Below are 16,281 nucleotides of genomic sequence, written 5' to 3' on the forward strand. Positions count from 1 at the left end.
GAGGGGGGGGGAGTGGGCAGTTGTCACAAAGTCAGTTAGGGAGTGACTGACAAGAGGAAAGGAAGGAGAGAGAGAAATGAGAGAAGAAAAAATAATAAGAGGGTGGGGGGCAGGGTAGCTTGTGCTGCTTGGCAGTGAGGCACTGCAGCGTGGGTCGCAAGGGACTGTTTGTTTTAGATGGAGGAAGCAGGAAATCCAAGGAGAGAAGTCAGTTAATGATTATAGACATAACAACTGGCTTCTTTCCCTGCGCAGGCCATAAGCCAGGCCGACCCTGGCCCTGACTGGCAGACATTGGAGCTGGACCCTGCACTTACATGTCCTCTATATGGACCTGTGAAGGGCACAGTGGGGCAGCGAGCACTACTCCCAGCAGAGGAACAAACAGTGGTGGAGAGGGGGGGGGGGGCTGCTGATGAGAGCCCCTACAGTTTGAGTCACCTGGGGATTCCCTGTGACTAAACCTGTGCGGCAGGAGCAAATGCAGCACATAAACACAACTGCTGAAACATCAAAAAATCCCTGATAGCCTACAGCAAAAGTGTTAAGTGTGTGCATGGCTGACTTACCATGTGTAAGGAAACAAAGAGCTAAGCCAGGGGACACTGCTGACAGATTCAGTATTTTGTCCTTAAATCATACTTTTGTCTTTTGCCAACAGATCAGAACTAAACTGCATGTCTCCTGCAGTCACCATTTTGATTTCTTATTGTGGCATTTCAATGTCAACTAGTGAGTGCGAGACTGAAAGTGAATGACTGGAAGACAAAAGGAACAACAGTGCACTCTTGTGGTGTGGGACGGGAGGCAACAACTAGATCAAAGGCGACAAAGTCAAATTACAAAAAAAATCCAGCATAATGGTAGTCAAATAATAATCTGTAAACATTCTCTGTTGTTTAATTGCTCCTGATAAAGGCAAATTATTTTTGTCCTACATTATTAGCTATTTTAACATTTTAATGTTCCTGCAGCAAGTTAGAAATGACAGATTTCTTTATAATGAATAAGAGTTCAAGTGTATCCGTGTTTAACAGAAATATTGCATCAAATATCAAATATTGGATCAACTGTAATTTAACCAAATAAATATTAATTTCATAATGTTTAACCTCTCCAATAGTGTGCAGTGTGCAAGTAGCGGCTTGCTTGAACTGTTCTCATATTTAAATAACACTGGAGAGAGAAGCAAACTGGCTCTGATTGCAATTGAAACTGACCGAGCTCATTGTTGAGGGGTGGTGTGGTGGTCTCCTCCACTTCACTGGTCATAGAGCGGGTGATGCGGCCCTTGCGGCGCCCTTGGCTGTTGGCTGTGCGTCGACCCTTGAAAGCCACTGTAGGCTCTTTGTCCTCTGCATCTTCTCCAGAGGTGTCATCCCTGCGTTTGAGAAATGTCGACAACACAGTCAGCGAGAGATACGCGGGGTGTGTGCACATAACGGATCACCAATACACAGCTCAAAGCCCTCTTTTTAAAGCCCTTTTCAAAGTCCCCCAATTTTTTGAAGAACATTGCAGGACAGGTGTTGCTTAGCATACAGATGAGTGTTTTTTTATGACCAAACACAGACTGTTCTCAATCAAAATGACCAAATAATTCACTTGCTGAAGACCTGACTGAAGGCAAAAAGCTCCTAGAAAGAGCAAAAGCACTAAAACAATTCCCAATACAATTTTTTCTTAGATGTTAATATAGGCTATGCTGCTATTCAGTTTTCGAATCAGCTTGTCCTTAACTCACTAACACTGTTTGGCCTCTACATTGAAGCAAACCTGAGCACGGAGTCTATAGAACGCTGCAGACTGAAACAAACTTGCAAGTCCAAATAGGAGCGTGTATGCAGATACTGCTTTTTCTTTCTTTTTTTCCTTCAAGATAATTTATCGAGTGTCAGCACAATGGCATGCCAGGAGACAGCCACTGAGTTTGAACCCACTGCTCCTCCATTCATCTTCCCCGAGCTCCATTAATCTTGCTGAGGGTTGCTGGTGGCACACTAAATATAGGCGAGCCAGCTGTGCCAGGGGTGACAGGGAGGCAAGCAGGGTGTGCTGGGAGTCACGGAGTCCCCTGGCCTTTCCTCAGAGCAGGGACACAGTTGGCAAAGTTTCATCGCCATCTTCTGATCCGACAATGCTAATAAATATGACCTGCCATTAGATGAAACTACTGTAGTGTTCAAACTCAGCATCATAATATAGTGAATGAAAACCGAGATTGAGTGTTGCATTCATCTATTGGTTTTCAGGCGACAGAAAGCAGTGATATTCCATCTGTTGTTTTGCATCCTTCGCTGGCACTGTGCCTGAAAACACCCCCTTCAACCACCGCACATAGCCGCCCACCCACACATACACACAACACACCTACTCCTTTCAAACAGCTAGGTTAATCATACTGCTTATTTTCCCCCCCATCAAAAAAAACCCCTCAGTCTAACAAAATAAGCACAGAATTTCAAAAATGAGACTTGGCACCCTACTGGGAAGGGGAGAAGCATAAACAGGAAAACAGCTGTTTTAACGGGGTGAACGAATGGACGTTTGAATTTGCCGTAGGTGGAAAGTCTGGCTGGAGGTGAGAGAGTAAGTGCTCAAGGGTTACAGAATGATTGGATTTCCAGATCTGCTCCCCCTTCTAGCCAAAACCTACTCCATTTGCTGCAGCCTAACCTGGAACAATTCTAAAAATTGTGTGTTGGAGAAAAGGGGAGAGTCTTAAGATCGCTGCAGCTGTATGGGTTCACTCGCATACAAATCTGCTTTTTTAAATGTATTATGAAGGCTTAAGTACATATTGTTTAGGCATAAAAAATTCATAAGATGTTTGAAACAAATGACATGACTAATGCTCTCGTGTTGGTTTAATCGGTATTAAAATGCAACTTACTTCATTCCATCTTCCTTGTCTTCAGCTTCATTTTTTTCTTCATCCCTCTCTCCCTCCTTCTCTTTCTCCTCCTTCTCCTTCTCTTCCTGGCTGCTCCGGTTCACTTGTTGCTGCTGTTGTTGCTGCTGGCCGTGCTGCAATGAGGGACACGGGAACAACAAGGCGCTCCATTACAAAGATAATCCCAGGTAATGGATACACAGACTTACAAACAAACACCCAACCTCTCCTGTAACCTGTGTACCTTAGACTACGTCCACACTGATGCCTTTTCATTTTAAAACAGCACTTTAAATCAAAAACGTTCTCCGTCCACCCGAGCGTTTAGCACCGTTTTGGAAATAACCTCTATCCATTCTGACACGCATATAACATGACCATTCACGTGCACTGGGCACGCACGTGCCAGTGTAAACAGGAAGCAGATTATCTGCGCTGCGGTTGGTTGCTTAGTTGCAGAAAATACTACAGAGGAAGAACAGCAATGGCGAAAAATAAGCCCAGAGATTTCTATACTTGGACTTATACTCGCCTTATTTTCGGTAACAGTTCCATCTCGACGTCGGTCCAAGCTAAGAAATCTCTGGTCTTACTTTTTCCCTTTTACCCTCCAAACTAATGTAGTCAGTTAATGATACACTCCTTGGAAGCTTTGGAAGTAATGCTCTGCTACTACTGTAGGTAGCAGGCTAGTTAGCCAGACATGCTAACGACTGTAAGTTACGTTAGAGCAGATAAACACACAGTCTAACCCATTTCTTACACTTTTGCTCGTATTTTCGGTTTTGGAAAGACGGAAAAAGACACCTTGCTCCAAACTCTATAAATGCCAGGTACCTGTCTGACTACAGCCCCATTCACACCGCTTTAGAATGTGGAGAGAAGCTTGACAGACCTACCGTGCCTAGTTATGTTTACGAAGCTTTGATTGGACAATTACTGTTTGATGGAAGGGTTTAGAAAATGTCAATTACCACTGAAGTGTACATCTTTGTAAGGAAAATAATTTTGCATGGTATTCAGATTTTATTCTATAATATAAATGACAGAAAATGCACCATAATCAAACAACTTGCCTCTCAAGAGTGGTGAAACAACAACGTCAATAACCTGTAGAGACTGTTGTCATTCAGCAGATTCCTTCAATATGTCTTTATAATTAGAAGCCACAACCTTTTAACCACATACATTTTCTGCTTGATTGCAAACAGTGAGTGAGTTTGCATTTCCTGTGGCAGATCTGATACCCGAGACATTACTCAGATATAAATGTACTTTTGGCAGACAGCTGCAGATGGGGTGATGTCTAGCTGGCTTTCTGAGACACCAACCGCACCACGGTGTTCGTAAAAACAGAAAATAATTCCTCTTTGTCAGTTCTAAAGACTTGGTTTCACTTATTTGCGGCGCAGATAGAATACTTACTAACTAAAAAATCCTATTCTTTTTCTGCACAGGCAAAACAAAACAGGATACGAAAGTTCCGAAATTACAACAGCACTTTTCTGCTGTATAACTTTTGTTCTTTAAGCACACAGCACCACTTCCTTACCAACTTCCTGCCTGTCTGTGCTTTTAGGGTTAGAGTTCAGGTTAGTACAGACACGCAAAGTCTGACCACACTTGTACTGATCCAACCACTACCCTATTTGATGTATTTGAAGTTGCTGAAGTTAGGCGAACGCTCATCAAAAAAAGATGTAAACATTTGTTTATCACTTAACATATCTGCTCTGTAAAAAGACACATTACATCTGGCTACCGGAAAGGGAACATAAAAAGGACATCAACCGAGACGGAGAAAGAGAGAGAGTAGGAGGGGGGAAATGAAATAGAGTGAGTAGAGCAAGCTGTTACAAAACAAGATCAAGATCAAAATGCACCTTTCACTCTTTCACTCACAGATATCTTTTTCTCTATTTGCACAATATCACTAATGTCCTCTCCCTCCCTTTGAGAGCAACCCAAACATAAAACAAATAAAAGCCATAGCACAATAAGACTTTATGGTCCCTCAGCCTCATGTGTAAAAACCTGCCTGCTCAGACACTTTTTCATCGTCAGACTAATAATCCTATCTGCGTCAAAACATGCCCCGAGCTGATCCAGGGGCAGCCCTACAGAAGGTGTAGCTAAAGGAGAAGGCTGAGCGGACACACTATAGCACTGAGGGAAAGAAAAAAAACCTCAATGAGAATAGAAACACATTAACATTTGCATTAAGCTATTACTTACACTCACAATATCTCCAAACATAAACTCTATTAGCATTTGCAGTCATTTTGACGTATAGCACTGCACTTTCTGTTCTCCCCCTGTGTAGCTACCTCCTCCTGTGACTGTGAGCTATTACTGCTAGCTGCTACTCAAGAGATGTGGAGCAGCCGCCAGGTAATGAGCGGAGCTTTCTTCAGGAGAGATGAGGAGATGCCAGCCTCGTACCCATGGGAAAAGGTCACCCGTAAATTAATGCGCCATTTCATTAGCGCCTGTTGCCGTGACGTTTAACAGCTAGCGCCTGATCTGAGACTAAGTTGGAGCTCATTAGCAATAGAAATGACTTGTGTTTAAAAAAAAAAAAAAAAAAAAGAGCAGTTAGTATGAAAACAGTGCTGACATGAGAGGGTTGAGAAAATTGTCTCGCTTGATCAGTACAACTATGTGACCTTTGGGGTTTTTCTGAACTCTTTATCACTGGAGTTTTATGGCTTAGACTACCTCGGTGTTCTGCATAGACACTGTTATAGCCCCTATGCTGGTGGTGAGATTATCACCGTGATCACACAGGGAACATTTTAAGGAGCACAATGCCCTTATTTTCAGTAGTTCTTCACCAGTTCAAATTCCTTGTGTGCTCCAATTGTGCACCAGATGTCTCATGCTAATCTGGATGGTATACCTCACGTAGTGTATTCCCAAAAATATAATATATTTAACTTCATTCTCTGCTAACGGATGATGGTAGGATGGATAGGTAGCATAGGTTGTTCTTGCCAAATTTGTTTGACCAACAGGGAATGGCATTAGGCCCCAAGCGTAATGACTGAAATACAACTCTTTCTTTAACTAGCTAATGGCACAAGTCATTGTCATTAGATAAGTTAGCAGCAGTTAAGCTGACTGACAGCTGGTTTTCAGGCCTACAAAGCATGTTGGCTTTTATGAATAGTAGAGCATCTTTCTGAGCTGTGAGCTTGAAAGGTGAGAATACCTGGCTTCTTCCCCGGCGTCTGTAGTTCCTCCGCACTATGTTCTTGTAGTTTTCATTCTTTTTGGTCAGATAGTAAAAGAGCACACACTCTGCCACCGTCTGAAACATGAAAGAAATATTATTTGCTTTGAGCCATCATTGTCTGAGAAAACAGGATTACTCAAAGAATACCAAAAAAAAAAGAAAATGAATCAATACCTTTCTCTCCAGAAAAGACGCAATCAGACCAAAGTTTTTGGGGTGCTGAATGAACCTGTGGGAGCAGAAGAAAGAAAACATTGCAACCTGCTAATGGAATAGTTAAAAAAAACAAAACATCATTGGTATTTGCTGAAGCACTCACAAATAAGATCACAGAATAACACAAAGAGGATGACTGAGGAGCTGATGTCAGTGCTGACGCAGATAAAGAAAATTCAAAATGAACACTTTAATGTTTTTTAAGCAAGCTAAGAGGTACATTACATCTATTATTATTACATCTATCCATTAATATTAAATTAACAAATTGTGCATCTAATTTTTGGATCAAGCATATTAGGAGAAGTGGGCAGACTTTAAAGTCACTGATTTTACTGTGTGGGTCTGATTTGATTTGGCAGCTTGAAACGCCTCCTCTCATTTCTCACGAAAGGGGAAGATTCACTTCCTTACCAACAGCTTACCGACCGTGTATCTGTCACATATATTTCACATGGAGTAAAATACATACTTCATCTTGTTGCTTAAAAAGAAGCTCTCAAGCACTTTGTCTACTTAACATGAGAGTGGAGCTGAAAGCTAAAATCGGATTTTCTAAAAAAAAAAAAATATATATATATATATATATTTATAAAAACATATTTTGTAAGTTGTAAAATGTAAAACACACAAAATAGGAAAATCTTAAGTCAGTTCATACATTGTATTCTGGGTGCAAAATGCCAGATGACTAGAAAAATGTTACTGTTACTAAAGCTATTTCTCAGGTGTATTTGTGGCCAACAAAACCAAATGTAGCTGCTAAGAAATAAGGATGAAAGGAGATCTTTTTCAACTCAAAGCAGCATAAGTTATGCTTACCACTCTGACATTGTTTAAGTTTTGAGCTTACTTCTCTCTGAAAGTGTCCTTCTCCTGCTCGCTCCACATGTTCATGACCTGCCGGTCCTTGTACACCTTCATGGGGTCATCCATCAATCCATTCATGTTGATGAACTTGATGCGTTGCTGCTCAGCGTCAAACAGCATAGGAGGGATGACCGCCAGCTGTCGCATTTGCTTCTCTGTGTTCTGACGTACACACATGCCACACACAAGACACAAACAGAAACCAACATCCTGGAGTGAGTGGGTTGGTCTCGAGAAGGAAACTATCTAACAACATGGTGCATAAATTGACATGTACTATATGAAACCTAATGTGGTTATACACTCCTTTTTGAAGTATGGAAAAGTTCAGAACATATGAGAACAAAGGGCATCCTGTTGGCTTGGCTGGCTAACGCATGCTCCACGTCAAATGTGAACTCCTCTAAAACAGTCACTGTTCCTCTCACTCTTAAAGTTGCAATCTAATAAAACAAAAAGCTCTAAAAATTTTTTACAACACTAGGAAGTCTGAGATTAAGATAGGGAAGGGGAGGCACTGTGACAGCATTTTTTAAAGAGAGAGCCCAATTGAATACATTGCTCAGCTTAATGGTACCATGGTGAACATGAGGGGGTTAGTTGTAATGTGCGACTAGACACTGAGAGCAGTGCCTCACATTGGACAAGTCCCTCCAACCTCAAGTCTATTGGGGTGCAGCAAGCCAACATATCGGCATTAAAACATGAAACATCCAGCATATACTGACTTTTAACATCTATCTGGTGAAGTCAGCCAGAGCTTTTCTACAGTAAAAGTATGATTGAATTTTCACATAGATATACCTTGTCCTTGATGGGAAATATTTTAAGCTTGTTAGCTGAATCAGACAACTAAATGCAGTTTCAATTGGACTTGAATTGTGTGAACCATGAGCTTTTTAATTTTTGTAATGTAACTACAGCAATCTTGTCAGCCCAAATAACATGAATTCGGCTGGAATGACTGAGGTCAATTTTATTTATATAACCCAAAAATACAATTTTCCCCCAGAAGGCTTGAACAACTGCTTAAGTGCTTTAATAGACAAGACTGACACATTTAATACAGAAACTTTTCCTACAGCAGCTACATCGACAAGCTACTATTTGGTTGTGATTTTATAAAGATTAGTTTCATCATCAAATTATTAGACAATGGATGAGTACATGGGCAATAATTACTGTTCCAACAGTTGACTGTGTGTGTTGACCATGCATGTTATAAATGGAGAATGGAGAAATGAGGGAAGATTGTTTATCAAAAAAAAAAAAAGGCAGGCAGTAAAAAACAGCTGAAACTATCAACATTTTGGGAGCGTTCAATTGAAAGCAGCTGTGCTCTGTTGTGTTTGCCGCTAGGTTGTGGAAGCCTTAAAAGGCTAGTATTTAGCTTTGGCTAGCCCTGCTAGCTTACCACAAATATTCCAGTGGCATACCAGTTAAGAGGGACCTCTCAGTGGGTACAGTGGAACACAGTGTCATTTATAAGTGGCATATGGTTATCCCAGTAGAACAGCTGTGGTATATTGCGATATTTACTGATGCCACTGAAGCAAAACTGTGTTGCCATGATTTCAGAAGGCCTGGGACACATTTTTGTAGGCTGCATTTTATGATGCTGTTTTATTGCCTTTACTACTGTTTAATTCAACTGAAATTAAATAATACTGATAGATATTATTAGAATATAACACTTTTGTGTAGTGAAGCCAATAATTGCTCATTTTATAGAGACCTGGTCCACTTCATTTCTCTTACTTACTCTTAAAAAATATTTAAAATTACTCAATTAATCATCAAAATAATCCAGGGTTGCTGCAAACTTTTAAAAATCAAATTTAAGACTTTTTAAGACCTTTAAGACCTTAACAAAGGAAAATTAATACCATTTCTACAGCAGAACAAACGCATTAACACAGGTATAACATGTTTAACCATTTTTTATTCAAATAAAACGATCAAAAATCAAACACACATCCTGGTACAGAGGACCAGGGCTAAAACTTACTGTTTACTGATTGTTTATGAAATGTCAAACTATAAGACAAATTCCCAAAAGATTTCTAGAATCTAAAGTTATGTCTACAAATACCTTGACCAACAGTCCAAAAACTCAAGAGTTTACCATTTTGTCTTGATTATCTTAATAATCCATTTCCTGTCATTCTACTGACTGTTTCAACACTACATGGACATTCTTTACCCCTGATTGATTACATCCTTTGTTTTGAGAAGAGCTATTTTTTCATCACGTCTCGTAGCTCAAAAGCCTTTTTCTCAATTTCCCTATCCAAGTTTCCTAACTCCTCTCTCTTCTCCTTGCAGCATCTTCGCAATGTGTTGGACTTTGTAATCAGTTCTGCTATCTTAGTCCCTGCAGTACTCTTAGCTTTTTCTGCAGAGCTGTCTCCATCTTTTTCTAAGGTCTCACATACGCTTCGCATTATTTTTCTTTTCTTCTGTAGATCTTCAAGTTCATCTCCAGTCATTGTTCTTTTGATGATCTGCTCATCCTTTTACTTTTCCTTTCTTCCTTATCCAGGTGCATTCTGTACCTGGTCCGTGCAGTTGCACAGTAGTTTAGCAACTCTTTAGTAAGAGGTACTTGGGTCACTGCACTATATACTCTCACATGGTAACAGATACGTCTTTGGGCAATAACTGTGTCTTCATCCACGTTCCATGTTTCCACCTCTTTGTTGACTGAGAACCCATGTTGAACTGTGGGTTGGCCATGGGAGAGAATCAGCAGCTTCTTCACGAAACCCCACTGCTCTGAGGATGAGGTGCTCATGTGCCGATGCAAAAACATGTCAACTCTGGAGTTTGGGTCTGTGGGACTGAAGTTCTTTAAGCTTGCTGTTCTGGCCTCATTAAAGAGGAATGTCTCTAACTGCTCTGCAGTCACTTCACCTGTATTTAGAAAACGGAAAATCTATATTAGCTCTTGCTTACACATTGGACCTTATTCTCATGCAAAATACCGACACCATTAAAAATGTTAAGAGCAAAACTGTAGTAAGTCTTTTGGAAACAGTATGCACAGAATGTGCATGGACTTAAACTTCAATGTGGCATAGTAAATTACTAGCATTTGGACATGTACTATTGTTAATAAGGGTAAAACAACAGAGCCTATGAGATTTAAAATATACTTTGAAATGTCAACTAATTTCTTATTCCTATGTATTATTTAACAGCTTTTAGACATGACAACTGTTTTTCCTGCACAAACTTCTGGATGAGGCCCTTCATCCTCCACAAGCACACATCTGGCTCCGAGTACATTCTGTTTGGGTCCAGACACATCATGTTTCAGACCATGGGGTACTTCAGTGGACACTTATCCAGAATGTTCTTGCAGATGTTTGAGAGAGCTATCCCACTGTCTTTCATGAACTGCAGCTGCCTAAGCTTGCCTACTCTGCTTTGACTCCCTAATGTTCCCTGACAAAAGTAGACAAAGTGATCTGTACAACACCACCACAACTATTGATGTACTTTACACCACTAGGCATTTAAAATTATATGAACAATGTCAATCATACTTGTAATAAATTCGTAAAGAAGCATTTCTAACTAATAAGAAAAGTGAGTGGCCTACCATCGAGGCAGCTCTGGCTCACATTCCAACATCCACCTGCTTTGGATTGAACCATAGGTTCTTGTCTGTCACATCAAACCTGACAAGATTTAAGATGGGAACATCAAGTACGTCCTCCTTGATCAAGCATCTGAGAATGCTCTGAGAAAAGATTTCGGTTGAGTGAGTAATATTGTAATTACAATAAAGGAATTATGTACTAGTGTCCTCAGAATGAGAGACTGCCATGAAGAAGTGCAACTTTGGTAGAGTTAGGGGATCCATTTAGGCCTCTGCAACTGTGTCGTATGATGAGGGTCCTAGGTTGGGGAGCTTCTTCATTTTGAACTGGTCCACAGAGGTGACAATAGAGGGCCAAATTTCAATAGCCCTTGTCACTGCTGGAAAATGTCCAGTCAGCGATGACCACAAAAAGGCTGTGGAAATTTTGTTGACTTTGTCACCGAGCTGAAGTCTTGCCACCTTGCAGGTGTACAGCGGAACAGAAAGTGCAGGGCTTTGGGAAGCGTCTCTACTTGCCACACCCCAAAACCACTCTTGATAGAGTTGTGCATGGTGTGGAGACCACAATTTCCAGCAATCTGAATTTGAGCTCCACCAAACTGTCGTGTTCTTGTTGTAGGAGCTGCACAAACCTCCAATTTACACTTGGTCCATCCATTGACACAGACAACATTTAATTAAGGCTGAGCTCTTCTGTACCATCCTACAAAGGAGAAAACAAAGGGAAAAATATTAACAAAAAAACAAGTTAAAGGAAGATCATGTAGCATGTGTATTACATGGGATAATAATGAGATATGCTTTAAAGAAAAAGCTTATCTAGATGACAATTACTGGTGTACAATCATTTATAATGGAGACAACAGAATGTATAGTTTTGGTGACTTGCAGGTTAACACACAAGTGCAAACACAAACACTTTTATGAACACCTATGTTACATATATTCAGTTGCCAATTTATAAGTCCACCTAACAAAAATGTATGCAGTGTAATGCAATAGTCCTGCTGAAAATCCTACCTCATGACAGTCAGTTTTTGTTGAAACTTTTCTAGAGAGGTGTTTATGATTACTTTTGAGGCTGTAAGTCAAGATTAAAGAAACATCCCTCAGTATAACACAATACAATTCAACACCAGCATAAACCACAACCTCTCTAAAACAGCTGCAACAAAAACTAGACATTATAACATTCATGGCAATGGGATTTATTGCAGGACTGGTATTGGACTGAATTATTTTTATACTAGTGTACTTCGTACAACTGACAACTGAGTGTAGACCTGCCACAGCATTTTAATGGCATATTTCATGGTGGAGGGGGTCCTACCCCAGTACTATAGCACCTACACAATGAAATATGGTCACTGAATTGCTGCTGAGACAAGTGTGTACTATTTCAAAAAAAAAAAAAAAAGAACTACACTTTTCAACAAAATTTAGTTTGTGTACCCACAAATCACCAAAAAATGATCGCTGGTAATGGGCCTTCATAGCCACCAGCACTTCAGTATTAAGTGAATTAAAAGTAAAGATAAATATCACTTTCCAAGTATAATTGTTCTGATCTGATAACAGGCTCTGTTAGCTTACCTTGAATTTATCCAGTAAATCCTCAGCTGTGGAGTGGCCCGGGAACTGAGAACCATAGTAGTCTCATCGGCTGTCCAGTGCCTGATGTGGAGGTCTATTCATTGTTTGTCTTATTCATGTTTTCGGACATTACGACGAATGACTCATCATTCACTTTTGTAATCAACTGTCTTTCATAAGGGAGCAATACCAAATCTAGCTATATATGCCGTTTTATCTCTCACAAGTGAATGTCTTTACATGTTCTGAGTCAGGAAACATCTCCTTGAAAAGTGTGTGGATGTTGTTGTTTGACTTGTGTGAATGGTGCTGACTTATGTGCAGAACCCACAACCCTTCTGCCCTCAGAGTAGCAGTCGGTGACTTAACAAAACACCTGGTTGAACAGAGGCCACGGCTGTATCACAGGGTCCAACGTTACCAGTCTGTGATCCAGCAGGAGCTGATGATATAGTGGCAGCAGACACGGAAGACTCCATTGGCGCTGTATTTTTTCAGATACCAGCGTAGAGTCTGTGCTTTTCTGATTTCAAATCGGACTCAACTGCCATAATTCCCATTGTCCCAAGTTTAGAAGTTTTTCGGTACACCATGCAAGTTGCCTCAAAATTATTACTTGCAACAGCTAACCATTCCCGGTGCTTTTCATCTTGGAGCCAAATTTCCTTCAACTTGCATGTCCCCATCTTGCTGAGAAACATCGCAGGGCGATGCAGAACAGTTCTACACGTAGCAGTTCCAGACCCATTGTTTTAGACATATACATGCACGAGTTTAAATGACAGATGAAAACGAGTCTGTGTAAAATATGAGTGAAAAATGAATAAGACAGAAATTCTGCATTCTAAAATTATATTTTAATGTAACGTCTACTATTTGTCAGTGACTACATTATACCAAAGCTAACTTTAGCTAGCTACCTTCAATGAATAATGTCAGCCCTACCCTTTTTTAACGCACTGGGAACCATCTGTAACTTGGCTTAGCTGGCTGGCTTCAGCATGAATTCATGAACTTTATCAATAGTGATGATACAGCAGTAAAGATTTCATTCATGCTCTGTTATGTGTGGATGCAAAACTTCTTACAGTTAGATTTCAGTGGCAGGGCTTTTCTTTCAGTATCTTCCGCAAATGCTGATAGTCTATAAACAAATTTTTAATTGCACATTTTGACATTTTTAGTGGAAAGAAGATTGAAACAAGAATGGACCCAGCCAGTAAGGAAGCGCCCGGAGATGGCGTTTCTGTAGTGGCAGCATGATTGGAAACTTAATGAAATAAATAAATTTCCAGAAAATACAGCTGTGCAAATGAGTACTTTCAATAATCAGTGTAAGTTCTTGCTTGCATAAATCAGATGTCTGTTGTTAGGTATAGTAACATACTCACCTGTAGTGTCCACTAAGAGGCTTATCAGAAGCCTCTCTCTCTCTCACACACACACATATATATACACACACACACACACATATACACAGTGGGTGTTGAAAAAACTCCACAACACATACATGCAATTAACTAAAATAATAAAATAGATAATTACATGTAATACTGGTTTATGGCTTTCATTAATCCACGAATAACCGTAGCCATAAACAACCACTGAATGCAAAACCATTTTTTCAACTCTCATATGCATTTCCTTATCCACACTCAAACCAATAAACTAAATTAAACTGATGTAATACATGCTTATGAAGTTCACGAGTCCTGCAACCCCCTGCCACTAATTGAGGGAGACTGAACAACCTCAACTAGTATTCTTATTAATATCATCTAGGCTGAACATTAGTTTCCACACTTGTGAATTATAAACAAATAAATACACCAGTAGCATAACAGTGAACAGCTTTAAGTAGCATTCTGTTTCCCCACTCAGATTTCCATGAGTGTGTGTCCAAATGCAGGTCAAACAACATCGCTTCATGAATTCTAGATCCAACAGGGAAGCAAAAGGCAAAGCAACCGTCCAGTCACAGTAAGAAAAACAAACAACAAAACAAAAACAGTGTATCTATCGGTGTGTGCAGGCACACAGCTGTTTTGAATTAATAAATGCTTATATTGATAAAAAATCCTTCATTGAATACAATATACACACATTTTATTTCATAAAAGACAAGAAAAGTGGATTATTATTTAGCCTTGATGTGATTTAGCATTCTCCAGAAGCTGGTGGGTTAAGTGTTGAGTCTAGAGCTGTGGGGTTCTGCTGCTTTTCTGCATATGTCTAAAACTGGTGGCACATGTGTACATCTATAACGGTGGGTCTGAACTGCTGTGTCTAGAACTGCCAGGGCTCTCTGGCTCTGCGGGTCGGTGATATTGATCTTGCTAGCTTCTTCCTCTTCTCTCTCCCATTTGCGGTTTGTAAATGTGGAAGACGGAGTATGTAATATAATAATAATATAATAAGTTACGTGAATGCAAGACGTAAAGCACAAACCCACAAAAAATTAGTCATAAAAAATCATTGAACACTAAATAGATACAGTAATATATGTAGATTTGAAGTAGTAGTATTCAGACATGTCTCAGTTAGTCTAGGCATTATCTCAACGTTTAAGACCTCTCACAAGTAAAAATAAGACTAAAGGCAATTTATGACCTTAAATTTTTAAAATCAAACTTAACACTTTCTAAGACTTTTTAAGGATCCTCTGTGATAAATAGAATATTAAATAATAGAAATGATTAATAGTTGAAATTAATTATTTATTAATAATTGTCATTAATTATTAAAGAATATAGACACATCTGTATTTGCATGGCGTATAAATAAATTAAGAGCCTAGCATTTCTTTTAATGTAAAGTTCTCATCCATCTCCACCTGGCGTGTAACTCCTGGTAGGAGTGGCAGCCACGGCGTGTGTGCCAAACAGACATCCAGATATCAGTGTACCGTAGCAAATTGAACTTGAGGAGTATGACAGTGTGAATACACTCTTAAGTGTTGCCAAAGAGCAAGTGGAGGGACGAACCGGCTTTAACAGAAGAGCTTACCTCGTGCTCCGATATTCCATCAATGATCTCAGAGACCTCATGTTCACTGCGAGCTGCAGACGAGGTCAGCCCACCTCCTCGCTGCCCAACGCGGCTACAAAAATGAGTAATACAGAAGACCCATCACACACCCACATATTATTGTAACTGAACCACATGCATAAAAAATCCAGCTTCATTCTTTATAGGAAAAACAGTAACAAAAATATTTCAAAAAGCTTACTGGGTTTTCTACTCAGTTGAGAAAAAAGGGAAAAAAAAATCCTGTGCTCTTACCTCTGCATGCGCTCCTGCAGCTCTCTTTGCTTGCGGATCTCTGGGAACTGTTTCTCGTAGTATTCCCGCACCTTGCTCTCCTTGGCTCGGCGCCGCGGGTTGTTTTCTATGCGCTCCACCTTCTTCTCCCAGGCTTCCATCAGCTGGTCATAGCGCTGGCAAAATTTCTGTTCCTGAAGCACCACAGAAACAAGGAAGATCTTAATCCACTGCAGAGCTACATAAATATTAACACTATCTCCTATGTCTTCCCTTTGATCTCAGGACACATAACACAACATAACAAAATTATTCAACATTTAACTGCTAAAACAAGACATTTTCCAAAAGCAGAGTGATATTTTAGACTGCCCAAACATAGAAAGTTTTTTTCTTCAATAATTATATTCAGTAATCTTTAGCTCTCAGTCTCTCTGGTATCTCCTACTATGTACCTCTACATGTTCAGAGGGGGCAAAATGATATCTTGGTATTCTATGAGGAGTCTGGCCTTGAGCCATGACTCTGGCAGACGACAGCCCACGTTTTCCCAGCTTCCTCACAGGCAGGCTGTAAAGCAGACCATTAACCCTGGTGGAGACACGA

The 16,281-nt window shown here is 40.1% G+C and overlaps 1 protein-coding gene across 8 annotated transcripts in view; it reads right to left on the minus strand.

The window, feature by feature from the left end:
• Positions 1-16,281, minus strand: part of ncor2 (nuclear receptor corepressor 2) — a 104,998-nt gene that overhangs the window by 33,680 nt on the left and 55,037 nt on the right. For all 8 annotated transcript variants that reach the window (XM_067604531.1, XM_067604489.1, XM_067604523.1 and 5 more), the window contains exons 10-16: positions 15,697-15,869; positions 15,421-15,514; positions 7,198-7,376; positions 6,303-6,357; positions 6,105-6,203; positions 2,894-3,027; positions 1,221-1,381 (exon numbers count right to left, since the gene is read on the minus strand). In XM_067604531.1, coding sequence (XP_067460632.1) covers positions 1,221-1,381; positions 2,894-3,027; positions 6,105-6,203; positions 6,303-6,357; positions 7,198-7,376; positions 15,421-15,514; positions 15,697-15,869 — 895 coding nt within the window. The remainder of the gene's footprint in view (positions 1-1,220; positions 1,382-2,893; positions 3,028-6,104; positions 6,204-6,302; positions 6,358-7,197; positions 7,377-15,420; positions 15,515-15,696; positions 15,870-16,281) is intronic.

Source organism: Thunnus thynnus, chromosome 2 (assembly GCF_963924715.1).
Source record: "Thunnus thynnus chromosome 2, fThuThy2.1, whole genome shotgun sequence".
NCBI lineage: Eukaryota > Metazoa > Chordata > Actinopteri > Scombriformes > Scombridae > Thunnus > Thunnus thynnus.